The sequence below is a fragment of the Apostichopus japonicus genome, chromosome 4 (genome assembly GCF_037975245.1).
Source record: "Apostichopus japonicus isolate 1M-3 chromosome 4, ASM3797524v1, whole genome shotgun sequence".
Classification (NCBI taxonomy): Eukaryota; Metazoa; Echinodermata; class Holothuroidea; order Aspidochirotida; family Stichopodidae; genus Apostichopus; species Apostichopus japonicus.
Genome location: NC_092564.1, coordinates 5,108,097 through 5,123,922, shown reverse-complemented (window position 1 = coordinate 5,123,922; position 15,826 = coordinate 5,108,097). Strand labels below are relative to the sequence as shown.

The 15,826-nt window shown below is 36.0% G+C and overlaps 1 protein-coding gene across 15 annotated transcripts in view; it reads right to left on the bottom strand.

Moving 5' to 3' along the window:
- Positions 1-161: 161 nt before the first annotated feature.
- The window catches only part of LOC139966237 (uncharacterized), a 76,430-nt gene continuing 60,765 nt past the window's right edge, over positions 162-15,826 (bottom strand). For 4 of the 15 annotated variants that reach the window (XM_071969070.1, XM_071969067.1, XM_071969063.1 and 1 more), the window contains 6 exons: positions 10,966-11,091; positions 9,555-9,647; positions 7,449-7,555; positions 4,002-4,278; positions 3,106-3,140; positions 162-2,594 (listed from right to left, as the gene is read on the bottom strand). In XM_071969070.1, the coding sequence (XP_071825171.1) occupies positions 1,759-2,594; positions 3,106-3,140; positions 4,002-4,278; positions 7,449-7,555; positions 9,555-9,647; positions 10,966-11,069 (1,452 nt within the window). In that variant the 5' untranslated portion in view covers positions 11,070-11,091 and the 3' untranslated portion in view covers positions 162-1,758. Of the gene's footprint in view, positions 2,595-3,105; positions 3,141-4,001; positions 4,279-7,448; positions 7,556-9,554; positions 9,648-10,965; positions 11,092-12,238; positions 12,933-13,263; positions 13,545-13,929; positions 14,302-14,338; positions 15,021-15,826 lie in introns of those variants that run through there. The other 11 variants (XR_011792515.1, XR_011792517.1, XR_011792514.1 and 8 more) reach the window with 8 other exon arrangements.

Here is a 15,826-nt window from a genome sequence, read left to right as displayed (position 1 = left end):
AATACTGAAGGTTACTACATGTATTGCCTTGGTTTGATCATGAAGCTGTTGATTTGATAGATTCCATCTCAGTCTGAGTAAAATTTGGTCAGTTTGGTGAAAATGTTGACATGACGCAATGAAAAAGGTAAATTATTAAGATAAACTTGAGTGCATGAAACTTCAGTGTGAGTTCGTATATTTGCAACTGTAGCAAAGTGAAATGGTATCCCACCTTTCTCTTTACAAAAGCAGCTTCCAAAAATATATATCACAAACATTTATTTATTACGTAAAAGGATTCCTCTAACAAGAAAGCAGAGGCATAAAGAAAAGACAATAAACGAAACGAACACAGGACCGGATAAAACAGTAAATGCAATAAAAACGAAACCAAGGTAATTAAAAGTTAAGCTAAAACAAACGTCCAGCACATTTCACTAGGAATTGGACAAGTATGTTGTTAGAAGTTATATTGTTGAATGCAAACGACTTATAAGGATGTACACAAATTCAAGTCCTAAGTATAAATACTTTTATTATTACTTCACACACATGCTGTGACCCTTCCTTTTAATAAACCTGTACAATTTCGCCAACAAAAGCAAATGAATAATAAGGCACATTATCAAATCCAAGCAAAAAGAATTCATTCTTTGAGAGTGCACATAACAATCACTCTTTCTATGGAATTAAATACGTTTTCCTCAAAGCTGAATTACTGCAAATTTAGACCTTATTGAATAAAACAATTTACTTCTGATAGAGCAGAATTGGAATAAATCTCAGATTGATCTTCACACCTCACCACAGTCAAAATCATTGGCTCTCTCCCACACACAAAAGGAGTGAATTAGTGTAACTGTTTGAATTAAGGGTACGTTTGAAACACAACTTGTTGAAAGATGTGTTGCATATCGCGTTGTTATAAGAATCTTATCCTGCAGTTCATGACAACACGGAGTTAGTAATTGTTTACAATTACAAGAAAAAAAAAATCATTTAAGTTATAAGTTGCTTCTGATATTCCTCGTGAACTATCAAGCTCTAAATGGTAACGTTTCATCATACGTTTCCACAATGTTCAATGTTATACCGTATAACTGACTCTATCGTTGATACAAAGACCATCATGTTGCGGAAGCAGCAGTGGCTTCAAAGTGAAACCTCGGTTTATTTTCGTTATTCTTACAGCCTATAATGTTCGAAACAGAAGCCGTACCATACCATCTCTCCATTCGATAGGCAGATATAGTACTGTGTGAAACATTAACATTCCAAAATGGCTCTGCAATTTCTAAACCAAAACCTGTTCTTTCGTCAAAGTATCGTCATTTCGTTTGCTCCTCTATAGTCCTCTGTTTACAAAATTGATTATAGACCTAATGTTTTATTGTTTCAGTTTATGGGTATCGGGTGTGGTATACCATTTCAGTAACGAAAATGCGTTAAAGAAGGTGATAGATGATTCTTTCGTATGACTTTATGTATGTATTTCTTACATGATGATAATGATAGCAAACCATTTGGCCTTAATTGACACTGTAAGAAAACAAATAACCATTGACACGTGCTATTGTAGAGACCTGACATTTCTTTCCATCCATTACCATTAAAGATTGAAATGGGCTTTTAGCGATTCTAATTGATATTGAGCACGCCACCTTCTCCCTTCCCGTTGCTCTCTTAAATAGTCGTCTTAGCCATAGGTAGCCATTGAGCGTTAACGCAGCCCGACCCATCCACGCAATCGGCGCAGAACAAGTATGTTTCCCTGGGTTAAGAAACGTTTGTATAGATACCTTCCTGTGAAGAATCCATTCTATTTCTAGCTGTTTCTTCGGGTGTATTGTAATAAACTGATTCAGAATGCGTGTCAATCTGCATCTCATTCGGGTTAGCGTCTTCATGAACATCTCGCGATTGACCATCTGGAGATTGGTGTGGGCTACGTTCTCTTCCTCCTCCTCCCCCGATGCCGTACGTATCGCTTCGACCGGGTTCATCCGAACCCAACACATCATAGGGGTTCTGCTCCGCCATGGGGATACCCTGTAGTAAGGAATCTGTCCTTGTTAGGACATCATAGCTTCCATCACCCTTCGATAATTCTTTACCTTTGGTTTCAAGTTGGTTATAATGTTCATAATCCGCAAATGCTCCGTCTTCGGTATGGTCAGGGTTATCCATTTCATTGTACACCTCGTCACCTCGCATGTCGGTGTAAGATTGCTGTAAATTTGAACCTACGCTCGTTGTCGAACCACGCATCTCTGTGTATCCCTCAGAGACATTGCCAGGTGGTGATTTATCCATATTTGTATAGTAATGGGAATCCTCTTGTAGCTCAGTCTTTCCGAAAAAAGTCGCTACTACGTTGACATCCTCTTCCTCCTCTTCTTGTTGATGGTCGGCTTCTTTGGTTTTATTTTTGTTAATTTTTTGGTAGAAAACTGACAACGGGCTTAACGTTTTCTCCTTTATTTTAGGATGAGATGGAGATTCTCTGGCAACTGGGGAGACTGTGGCAGAAGATTGGCCGGTATTTTGAGCCTGATTGGTTGATGATATTGAGTAGTATTCGTTATGAAGATGTTCATCCTGGTTCATTGTACCTAATGGAAAAGTATAGGAGAAAAGAAACCACGTGTAAAGAGTACACCATGACCACTATATCCTCCTTACAGTATGTATACAGTTTGGATGCATTGTTTTGAGAACATCGCGATTATCGCAAACATAGGCTATAGCTCGTTTTCTATCTAGGGCGATATTAATAAACTGACCAGTCGACTTAAACAGATTACAGTAACTAATGTCAATCTTAAAACTTTGTACCACACTAGTAAAAACTGGATTGTGCTGACAAATCTGATAAACCGGTAGCAAGTTGACAATAAGAACTGAGGATACGTGTAATCCCAACAACTGGATTTGTTGGAATTACACATATCCTCGTTCTTACTGTTATCCTAATAGCACATGCTACCGATTTATAGCACGATCCAGTAGTTATTTTGGTACAAAACTTTAAGATTTACGGTAGTAACTGTGTTCTCTGTATGTACGGGTGAACTGATGGAACCCAGCCAAAAATGACGAAGGAAAATGATCTTTTCAACATACCATCATTTGAGTCATCCTGTGACCGCTGAGGTGATCTGTAAATGTAAACAAAAAATAAATAATAAGACTCGATCAAACCTGTGACAGAAACAGGAATGAAGAATAATGTAATTCGGTGCATTATGCGATAACATCCTTACAAACGTCCTTTAAAGTATCCATTGTTCATTTTGCATGAACTGTGAATGAATTGTGTAACAATAATGCTTAGCAAGCCGCTAAGCATTAACCAGAGTTAATGTAAAATACCAAAGCGTAGCTAATATACAGGGTTAATTAGGTTCGACGTAGGAAGTAGGTTCGACGTGTTTAGTAAGTTAATTCTGAGGACATGAAATGTTACTACAAAGAGAATTGTCAATTTCCTTTGTTAGTATCATTATGATACAAGTTCAAACATCGTGAGATGTGAAAATGGGCTCGGATAGGCGACTTCACTTGCCGAATACACAAAGACCTCACAGCCATGATTTATTGAAATTCTATGAACGAGTTTAATGAAGTCTTTAAACCTTGTATATGCTTTCTTGTACATGTCTGTTTATAATGTTGCTTAGAGTCTAAACTTAATATTTGATTACGATTACACGAAGGTGAATATTAAAGCGGCTACGAGAGAATACATATAGCTAATTATTTTCCAGCTGAGGGCTCTGGGCTAAACATTTTGCGTCCAGAGTCATACAAAGAGGAAAACAAAACAAGAAGGAGACGAAAATCTGATAGTAACAAATGGAATTCATAAGTGGCTATTATTCCTATTACGATATATATTCCAACCACCATATCCTTATTATTCTAGTAAGTAAAGCCTACAAGTCTTTAGGCGTAGATATTTGCACCAGTTCTTCATTAAACCCTCTTTCAATTGGTTTTAAACATCTTAATAAAATTACCTGGGAAGTTTTCGTTTTTTCCTTGATACCAATATCATAATAAAGAGAATCAATATAAGGAAAACTGGAATAATGATGAAACCAGAAATCATCATTTTTGTTGTTAGTGGTAATGGCTTTGCTACAATGTTACGCATTGGTAAGGTTGATATATTTTCCAGATCGGTTGATAGTGCTTGATGTGTACTTTCGGTGGTTTCGTGTGAGGACGCTGTAGGAGTGCTGGAGTATGATATCGACGAAGATACTGAGGATGTCATGGGCAAAGTTGAAGGAACTAGAAGAAAGACAAAAAAATAAGACGTGATTGGAAGGAGAGTTTCATACAGGCATGCATATAACACATGATATACATATTCCCCTTTAAAAGTGACTGACTGCATAATTAAAGGGGCATACAAATTCAAATATCATCTCAATCTTATACGTCAGAGATCTGTCCCAGCAGCTAAGAAAACTCTTACTGGAATATATTATATTATAAAGGTTGTGTCTGGAAACTGCCATTTTGTAAATGTATGATGCTATATATTGACACTAGGATCTGAAACACTTTTTACTTTTTCTTTGTTTTGGCAAAAAAAAAAAATAGAAGGCATTGAATCACGTGTAGCTCGATGATGTCTTATTTTAGACTTGATCAAGTCTTTAGCCATGCGTGTGAAAGAACATGAAATCCGTGATATCTCCCAAATGGAATGAGATATTTTTTTAGGTGCTGAGACAGTTGTCAATGACAGTAATCTCCAGTGTTGTAATCAAGACACGTTTGTCAAGTCAAGTCACAAGGCATTTCTTCTCAAATCAAGTTACTGTAAGTCAAGTCACAATTCATTTGGTCTTATCGTAAAAAGAAGTCAAGTCACACCACACGTCATTTGATCTTATTACAAGCCAATTCAACTCAAATATAGCCAGCTGATTCACAATTTCACACAGAGATTACAGTAACTACTGTAAGTCTTAAAGTTATGTACCACAGTAAATACTGGATCGTGCTGACAAATCTGAGTATCTATCTCCTTTAACTTTACATTTAACTTTTACATTTCCACATGAGAAATGGCATGCTTGCCCTCTGTTTCCTTCTCTGTGTACAAACCGTCAGTTCATATTGTACAGTATATATATAGTCAACTCTCAACAGTAATTCTACTATATGCATGTTTTCATTGTATCAGGCTCGTAGAAGCATATTGTATTTAAAAACATGGTCCCCATTAGACTTGAATTATGATAGTTAAACTTAATGGAGTAAGTTAACTCAGCAGGGAACCAGGACTGACCAAAATGACTTTATTGCAATTTCAGAAAGGGTCGTGTTTTTTCTAATTAGCAAAATGAATGACTGGGAAACAACTTGAGAAGGAAGTAAGTACAATAATAGTTGCACTTTCAATATGGGTATAGGTTACACACACTTAGACAATATAAGGTTAATATCAGCTTGTTGTAAGAGGAAAGATAGCAATGGAAAGAGAGGTTAATAATCGAATAAATGTCTGCCTACAAAAGTAATATTTTCATGTTGTGACCTTCGTTCCAAATATCCTGAAGGATATATGATGAATCGTTATATTCAATATGCATTTTTGAATACAGTACCGGTTATCATAGTATACCACTGATAACGTAATCATGAGAGTAGCTTAATCTATCGTTACCGCAATATCTCAACCATCAAGGAGAATGTTTTTCCTTCAGTTTGAGAAGAAACTTGTAAAATCATGTTTCATCAACCTAGAATATATGGTGAAACAGTTTAGGGTAGAAAATGGTGATTACATATGAACAGAAAGATTCCAAAACCTTCCAGGTTTGGGTATTTACGAGGGAGGAGCTTACCTGTCTCCCCACAACCTTAGCACTCTCCCTCTACCGTACCTAGAGTGAATTGTGCTGTATGAATATCTCTCTCTACCTCTACATCTAATATCTATCTACTAAAGGTACAGTTTCAATCTTAAAAGATGACTTTAGGCACAACATTAATTGTGGTATGTTGAAGACCGCTACAATACTTCGTTATCAGTGCAGGTTGGATGTCCATACCACTTTTATCATTTACACACAGACCATTAGGTCAGCTCCACAGAAGCAAAATAAAATCTCCGGAGGGAGGGGGTGGGGGTGGGGGACTACTTCCAAGGCCTCAAGGGCTTGTTTGCAACGCACCACAAATTTATCCAAGGCAAACGACGTTGAATGAATGTCACTCAACGGTGCCTGTTGTATAGAAAACATACTGTACATGTTCACTCGTTTCTTTTTCTTGTTCTTGTTCTATGAATTATTAGGATTATAATTCTACCTAAAGTCATAATATAACACTCGGTGTTTTAACTCTTTTCGTGTCTTTATATCTGCAATATGACACCATCAGCTCATAATTAGATATTTTGAATTTTTTGGGGGGCTGTTCCAGTAAGGGAAAACTATAGTGTCACTTTAATCAATCTTGCAAATGTTGAGGACCGCGGATTGGAAAGTCGGCTATGACTATAATGCGGATCGCATAGTCGGTCATTGTTATTAACATTAGATTCGACCAACACGGGAACATACAGAAACGCTGTACTCAAAGCCGAAGACTTCGTTGATACAAATACTTTGGTCCGATGGCTAGGCCGTCTTTTCTCAGAAAGCTTGCTATTACTAAAATCGTAGGGTCTGCATTGTTTGTCAATGTCAGAAAAAAACATTCAACAGGTAGATTATAATTATCAAAGGACTCTTAAAATTGTACTTTGTACTATCGAATGTGTAAAATGTTGTTAAGATGTCTTTAAATGTTAGAATATGTTCTTCTTGATACAGAAATTGATAATCCACTATAAAATAGTCCATGTACCTGAAGCTTTGGTTAGAACCATTATGTTGATAGATGTAACGAAAGTTGGCTTTAAATAAAAAAACAAAAGTGGAAATATATCTATAACGAAACTTACTGCCTGCACGGCAGAATATGTTTAAGAAACACATTTATTTGTTATGTATTCTGCAATAAAGTTGTCATTCGATTCCTTAAAAATGATTATTACATGCCTAAGTTACGCTTTACGAGTAGAAACCAGTAGAAACAGTGACAATTTTTAAACGGTACTGGTAGGACCCTTGTAATGTCATCTGCGAAATAATCAGGTTCACACATCCGGAGTCAGTGTATGCTAAGTTTTGCAATACCGCCCATATTTCCTTTCAGGAAACATTTCATACTGTAGTTTTTATTAAGTAACGTTTGCTCTATGTCTCACATAAATGGACACGTATGATGAAACCAGAAATCAAAAATGCATTGTGGTTTCGATGATGTTACATGAGCAGTTTTCTTCATGAATCTGACGTAATGTATAGTGAGGGTGTACACGTGTAATAAAATGAATGAAAAGGTATCAAATGACGTGAACCAAAATAAATAAATAATAATAAAAATATTAATAATCAAACCTTTCGGTTTACATCCGTCATCAATTTCAAAGAAACCTTCGCAACACACCAATATTTCGCTCGACAACATTCTGTAACTCGTTCGCGTAGTCGTACGGTAGGCAGTTCTAAACAAGATCAAACATAGGATAAATTAATGTTATTGAGTCTATACACTTACTTCGACTCCATATTCCCGTGTCAATGTAGGTCATTCGCCAATTTACAACAGTTTCATGATCACTCTTCAAGTTTCGTCCGACTTCAGTGATTTTCTGATAATTTCATTATTTTCTTATTATTTGTTTTCTTGAAAATTAAGAAGCTATTAGAAACATGATTGAAGTCAGACGAAAAAAGTAACTGCATTATATCATTGTAACATCCAGCCCCCCCCCTCCACCCCCCCCCCAAAAAAACAGGTTTGCAATTATGTAAATAGTCGCTCATGATTGGTCGAAAAAGTTACGTCATCACCGCACTTCGAGGTTGCCAAAATCCATTCGTTGCAATAAAGATATACTCGTCCTATGTGTACGGTGTTTATTCAACAGTTTCCTCTATATGTAATTTACCCCAAAGGAGATAGGCTACATATTATAATTCAACAGAAAAGTTGTGCACATTAAGACTTGATAATTCCCGTACCATTTTCCAAATTCAAATTCAAGACAGGAACATTCAGACTAACTAGATTCCTAATCTGCTCGCGCAAGTCACTCACTTAAATGTACGGATTCAAACTGTTGCTGCTGTATGTTTTGCGTATTTTCATTCAAGACTCGTGAACTCATGCGATGAGTTGATTTAAGTGTACCAATTCCACGAAACGAATTCTGATTTCAATAAAACGGCTCGCGAATCTTGGGTAACGTAACACGAACCCAATGGAATATAGCGTATATATCATAAGTAATGTGATCCAAGCATTAAACGTAAAGTTAGGGCGTTTGGAAGGAAACCCCGCAACTAGACTTTTCTAAGTGTCACAGGCCAATCAACAACACAAATTAATCTGTTCAGCTTGAGCACCATGTTTCAGTGACGTCAATAAACTCATTCATTGTTTCACATTTTAAGACCCGTGGACCTTATCATTCTTCTGATTCAGTGTATATATGTTCCAACTTCCAAGCGATGGTCGTTATTGATGCTGATGTCATGAGCAATGTCATCGGCTGAAAACTCCGTTATTGCAAACCTGTATTGTCTAACGTCAAGAGGCGAAATGGTTCCGGCTGTTAAAGCAGCATTTTGCGTTGGGTCGCTTTTTCCACCTTTTTAACGTGTGCATCGATTTTTTAGATGTATCAATCATAAAACAGCAAACTAAGATACCATCCAAGTTTCACCCTGCCAAGAGCGTTAATTAGCGAGTAATTAACGATTTATGTCGATAACGAGTAAAAGTGTCCTCGACAAAGTTTTCATATCTCCAAATCCACTAGTTTGAATTCCACCAATCAGTGAATAGTATGTTTATTCATGAGCATTTTGCGTTTGGTCGCCGTTTTCTACTTTTTTGACATGTCCATCGAGTTTTTTACATACATCAAATCACAAAACAGCAAATTAAGTTATTAGCCAAGTTTTTCCCTGCCAAAAACGTTAATTGGCGAGTATTCCACATACAAAATTAATCGCATTCAGTTCCCAAACTGGCAAACCCACTAGTTTGAATTCAACCAACCAGAGATGCAGGTTTAGTTATGAGCCGTTGCTAAAAATAGATTCAAGACTTTGCGTTGGTACAACCAGGGAGTTGTTATGCAACTCTCTGGTACAACTGCCATATAGACTGTACACAAATCAAGCGTGGTGTTATATTACGTATCTGTCAATGACGTTCGTAGTGTTTAAATATTCATATTATGGGCGAGGTTTATTGGGTTCCCAACGGAAAATATCTTGGAGAACAACAAAGTTCAAAGTTGCAATTTTTTCGACTTTTATGCCACCATTTGAAGTAAAATATAAATAGATAAGCTAGTTATGTATGTCGTTATGGCATAGTGGAGTCAGTGAGGTTGAGAAAAATCATAGAAAAGGACGCAAAATGCTGCTTTAAGAGGCTGCGAAGTTTACTTGTTAATCGTTAGTATTCTGACAACAAAATGTCTGACTCACCTGTACTTCGTGCGGCAAAATAAACCCAAAGTGCATGTCTCATATTTCATTGCGTAACTGATTCGGGTACTTATTACCTCTGAAATGGATGATCTGTAAACAAATTGAGAAATGAAGTTAAAATACCACGGAATTGTTTCGTATTATTCTATTAGGCTACTTCCGTTTCCGCATGTTTACATGTAATACCACAGTTGATGTACAAAATATTACAACACAGTAGAATTTGTCAAGCACTTCGCGCGTTCGAGAATACCCAGTTTGCTTCAAACCTTTTCTAGCAGAAAGATCTTGCGTGGACAAATGTTCTGCACTGTGTGAGAGCAGTTTAACAGTCTTTGCGGTCATGCCCTAGTTTGGTTTCGTTATTACCAGGTAATTACCAATTGGTCAGAATGATCTTTTACTCGGTTGTTGAACTCGTAAAACTGTCACACGAAAACCACCCTTTCACAAATTGCCTTTGTGAGAATTGTTCTACTTCCATAGATAGATATAGATAAATAGATAGAATCATAGAAACCATCATTAAAGTATAATGATTATAAGTGATTAGCTTTGCACCACTTCCCCACACACTTGTAGATCATATGAACACTGGTACTGAATAGGATGCATACCTAACAATTCTAACCCCGTATGACTTATGTATTCTTGAAACATTTGCACCGATTAAAAAATGAAATATAGGACACGTTTTCTTTTGTAAGATAAATCCGGATTGCTTTTAAACGTGACGCATTTGGTGTCTACCTACTGAAAGATACACTACAGTGTGTGGACACATTATTTTTTAAATATAAACACAATTATATTAATATTACCTCTAATCAGTGCCTCTCTCTCATCCCCGCCCCCTTCCTCTCCACGACAAAAAGAAATGCTAGAAGTTCAAATGGTCACTAATATTACCGTAACTAAATATTTGTTGTTGACCCATAATGCATTATCTTGACCTATTAGTGATGTCAAATTCTTGGGATTAATTTAGAGGGTGCCAACCTGCAGATAACTACTTGTGTATACCTTAAGCTATTCTAGCATGACGTCAATAGCAGAAGTTCAGTTCTAAACGTGTTTAGCAATTTTGAACGTGTTCCCACTTCGGCTGGCGTTATGTGTGTTGCATTACAGGAGAAAGTTCACTGGATGAAATACTTAATCAGCAGTTTCTGTGTTCCTAAAACAGTTAAAGCAATATTCTCCCACAGTTCTTCAATCTGGATTAATTACACTAAATACCCCACACCCACTCCCACCTACATCAACAAAGAAGCAGCAGCACACAGCAAGCAGGAGTTCATATGTTAGATCATAGATGGTCAATTTTCTCTCTACTTGACATCCTTGAGAGAAACCTGATAACTTATGAATACATTTATTTAAACAGAGAGACTTTTTATAAACTCACGTTTCAGACTTTTCGCAAACTCCGTGGTCCCCTTCTCTTAATGCATTTATACTCAGCACTGCAGTCGTCGCTGTGATGACCATCAACCGTACTAACAAATCCATATTATGTATGATGTTATAGAAGCTGAATATGCAGAGAGTTAAAATAAAATCGAGTTATACCAGTTCTTATAAGGCAGCTCGGGAAATATATACAGCAGTTAGTATGTATATATATATATATATATATATATATATATATATATATATCTATCTATCTATCTATCTATCTATCTATCTATCTATCTATCTATCTATCTATCTATCTATCTATCTATCTATCTATCTATCTATCTATCTATCTATCTATCTATATATATATCTATCTATCTATCTATCTATCTATCTATCTATCTATCTATCTATCTATCTATCTATCTATCTATCTATCTATCTATCTATCTATCTATCTATCTATCTATCTATCTATCTATCTATCTATCTATCTATCTATCTATCTATCTATCTATCTATCTATCTATCTATCTATCTATCTATCTATCTATCTATCTATCTATCTATCTATCTATCTATCTATCTATCTATCTATCTATCTATCTATCTATCTATCTATCTATCTATCTATCTATCTATCTATCTATCTATCTATCTATCTATCTATCTATCTATCTATCTATCTATCTATCTATCTATCTATCTATCTATCTATCTATCTATCTATCTATCTATCTATCTATCTATCTATCTATCTATCTATCTATCTATCTATCTATCTATCTATCTATCTATCTATCTATCTATCTATCTATCTATCTATCTATCTATCTATCTATCTATCTATCTATCTATCTATCTATCTATCTATCTATCTATCTATCTATCTATCTATCTATCTATCTATCTATCTATCTATCTATCTATCTATCTATCTATCTATCTATCTATCTATCTATCTATCTATCTATCTATCTATCTATCTATCTATCTATCTATCTATCTATCTATCTATCTATCTATCTATCTATCTATCTATCTATCTATCTATCTATCTATCTATCTATCTATCTATCTATCTATCTATCTATCTATCTATCTATCTATCTATCTATCTATCTATCTATCTATCTATCTATCTATCTATCTATCTATCTATCTATCTATCTATCTATATATATATATATATATATATATATATATATATATATATATATATATATATATATATATATATATATATATATATATATATATATATATATATGCAATCTTACACACGAACGAGTATTTGTGCATTCACCAACTGAATATCCGATTTGGTGACCTTTACCATGTCTTTCGGGTTTCGCTGGTCTAAGCACCGTGTTATGATACAACTCCCTGGTCTAAGGCAGGAAGATTGCAACACAGTAGTAGGCTGGTTTGTCCACAACCTGCAAGAGCTGTACTATATGCAGCTTAACGACAAATCATTGTCCTGTTTACTGAGGTAATCATCTCACGTTTTTCGTAGCAATTCAAATGAGTCACAGACCATTGAAAGTATTATAGTAACACACAACTTGTGTGTGGATAGAAAGTAATCTAGTTTAATATACATCACAGACATAAAAGATAATCCACCAGTTGTGAGGTACAATAGACATGATTACAAAAGACTAAGCAAAGTCTATACAAAAGAACAAAGCAACACAAGAGCTTATATTCTAGTGCTTTACAAAGGTAAAAGGCTAGACTTGAATTAAGGTAGAGCTTAATGAGTAACTTAACCAAATTGATTTGGTAGGCCTATTGTTTGACGTTTCATTAGGTTGCATGCAGTATAAAAATCACATTGACTATGTACATTGTATGTATGTGTGTATGAATGTGTTTAGGATCCTCCTGCAAGCAGGAACGTCCATGATTATGAATTGTCAATTGGCAACAACTCAGTGTTACTGGACGACAAACATTAATCTTGGAGTGACTCAAACTCGGGACCTTATGATTGATATATATATATATATATATATATATATATATATATATATATATATATATATATATATATATATATATATATATATATATATATATCAGCCTATATCAATTGTAGCTCACTTGTTAACCTCAACGATGAATACCCATTTTTGCCTCACTGAGACGTTCATTTGTCTAGTCGAGTTGTCGATGTTTGGGAATAATTCGTCGGGTCACACCCTTAATAGCTTTTTTTGAGATAGTTATTCAGGCTAACTTATCATTCCCCTACCACCCCCCCCCCCCCTCTTTGTTTTTGTTTAAACAATGAACTTACCGTTTCGGTACGATCTTGACACTATATTGCAATCCCGAGAAGCACTCGAATGTCTTTATGAAGAAATGTCAGAAAGTAAAGAAAATGAACATTGGCCCGAGGGAATAAAATGTATCAAGTAAGAGTTAGAATATATCTGGCCTATCAATGCAACTGCAGTGAGTGAATGCGACGTCTTAGTGTCCAGCTTGGCTCCAATCTGCATTGCTAATTGAGCCTTATAGACATGTCCTATCGACTTGTTGACAATAATAAGTACAGTTTTTGGAGTCTTGAAAAACCTGATTAATAACTTGTTTACAAATAGGGCCGGTGATAAGAAAGACATCACAGTAATTTAATCACAGCTATGATGCATAACAGGCAATGTGATATACACGTAGATGTGTGCGAATGCATAGTGGGCAGAATACTTGCTGGTGATGTAAGTTGAACGGAAAGGATATATGGTAATAAAGGAAACCGGCCAGAGTACAAGCAGGGGTATATAACATAACGTAAACACACACATCAGGAAACGCGTCGTGAAATATAACGGTATTGTCATAACACACACACACACACACGCACACACACACACATATATATATATATATATATATATATATATATATATATATATATATATATATATATATATATATATATATAAACATATATACTTACCCAGCTTGACTTACCCTACATGCTGTATCCTTTCGTTAACCCGAGGGGAAAATCGAGATAGCAAACGGAAAAGGAAAGTACAACAGGCTACAGTGGACATCCAGGAAGTTGTAATGGAATAACAATTCCCTAAGACCACACAAAAATCCAGCTGGTTTTCGCATGACAACATTACTGCAATACAATTTATGTCGCTCAAACCATTGTTCCATATAGACTGGATATTTCTATAACATACGTTTACAGAGTATAGGCTGACGATAACATATTGAGTCTACGTTATTAATTATATTGGTTACATAAAACAAAACACACCGACAAACTGAATTGACAGTCAGATTATTGTACACATTTCACCGTTAGAATGAATGATATGTAATGATACACACTATCGTTAAAACAATCTTACCGAATCTTTCTTCTCTAGGTAACGTTCCTGTTTCCTAGCCAATACACTTAATACATCCTTCTGCAGTCTACAAATCCGATAAGATTTTTTACTGTCCTTTCACCGTTGCTATGTCACTGATGAAAACAAGGAGTTTCATTCACGTGATGGAAAGTCGATTTTTCCCTCCCAATTTCTGACATTCCTGGCACGTCCTAGCACTGTTGTGTGTCGAAGAGTGTAACAGTACTCCGAGCAAGTCACCAGTCAGCAGGTGGTATAGTTCATCAAATCGGCCTGTTATAGGATATCGGTAGTACTTCCTACCAATTGTTTCATGATTGTAGTAGAGTGTGGATGTGGGTGGATTGTGGTATAGAGTTACACTTTCATTTCAGTGCTATACCAATTGTTTAAAGACTCTGTGCTCAGTCGTTCTGTGACGTGACTCATGACCACGGTGAAATCAGTGTTATTTCCTGTATATAGCAAGGAGCACTTTTGGCTGAAGATTCCTAGCGATTTCTAACGGTCACCAATATTACCCGCAAAATACGTCCCAAAAATATACTCGACAGTCTTGTAGTATGTTCACCGATTATACCCAATATATATTTAGAAACATGAAATTTCCCATTCATCTTGTCACTGTATTCCATTAGTGTTGTTATTGCTCAATCATCCACACTCCCTCTATTTCAGAACATAGGCCCATCAGAACATTTACATTATTTAGGTAAGCTCTTTGTGGGCCAAATTATAGCCTGCCTTGACCTTGTCTCAAGTTTCCCAGAAATAGGCTCTGTTAAAGGGTGTGAAGACTCGCGCAAAAAGAAACGTCTAATGCCGTTAATCTGACCTAGTTTCGAATGAGGTGTAACAGAAGTGTTATAGACACCACCATCGATCCCAGAAAATACACTCACAGCTTGCTAGACACTAGTGTACAGTCAGTACATACAGCTGCGGTCAATACCCACAGCACAATGTAGAAACGATACAACGATGGACATCTCAGGTCCAGCTAAAGTTAACAAGGTATCACGTTTCATTACTGTCTGCATTTTGTAGCGACACGAACAAAACGTCACTTGCAAGCAACAGAAAGTTAACTTTTTCAGATGGCCGCACGCGGTTTGGGCCGAGTCTTCGATGCCTTTAAAGTGATTACGCGCGTACCGAAGAGAGCAAAAACACACACACAAAATACAAGAGCTAGACCACGCCTAGATGTGAGTTTAGTAATGAATATGCAACACTAAGCAGGGACTGTACCACCGATGTAACACATGCATACTGCTCAAGTTTCAGTTGTAGATTCCAAGTTAGGGTTAAAATGTTGAACTGGAAGCCACCCGACGTGAATTGGTAAATATACATAAGCCCTTGCGGGCTTCTTCCAAATTCGTGTTCCCTTAGCGTCGTAAATATAACTGCCTGGTGGCATGTAGTTATTATTTACCCCTATGGTCCGTCAGTAGTATTCCGTATTGATAATGGTTATGCTTT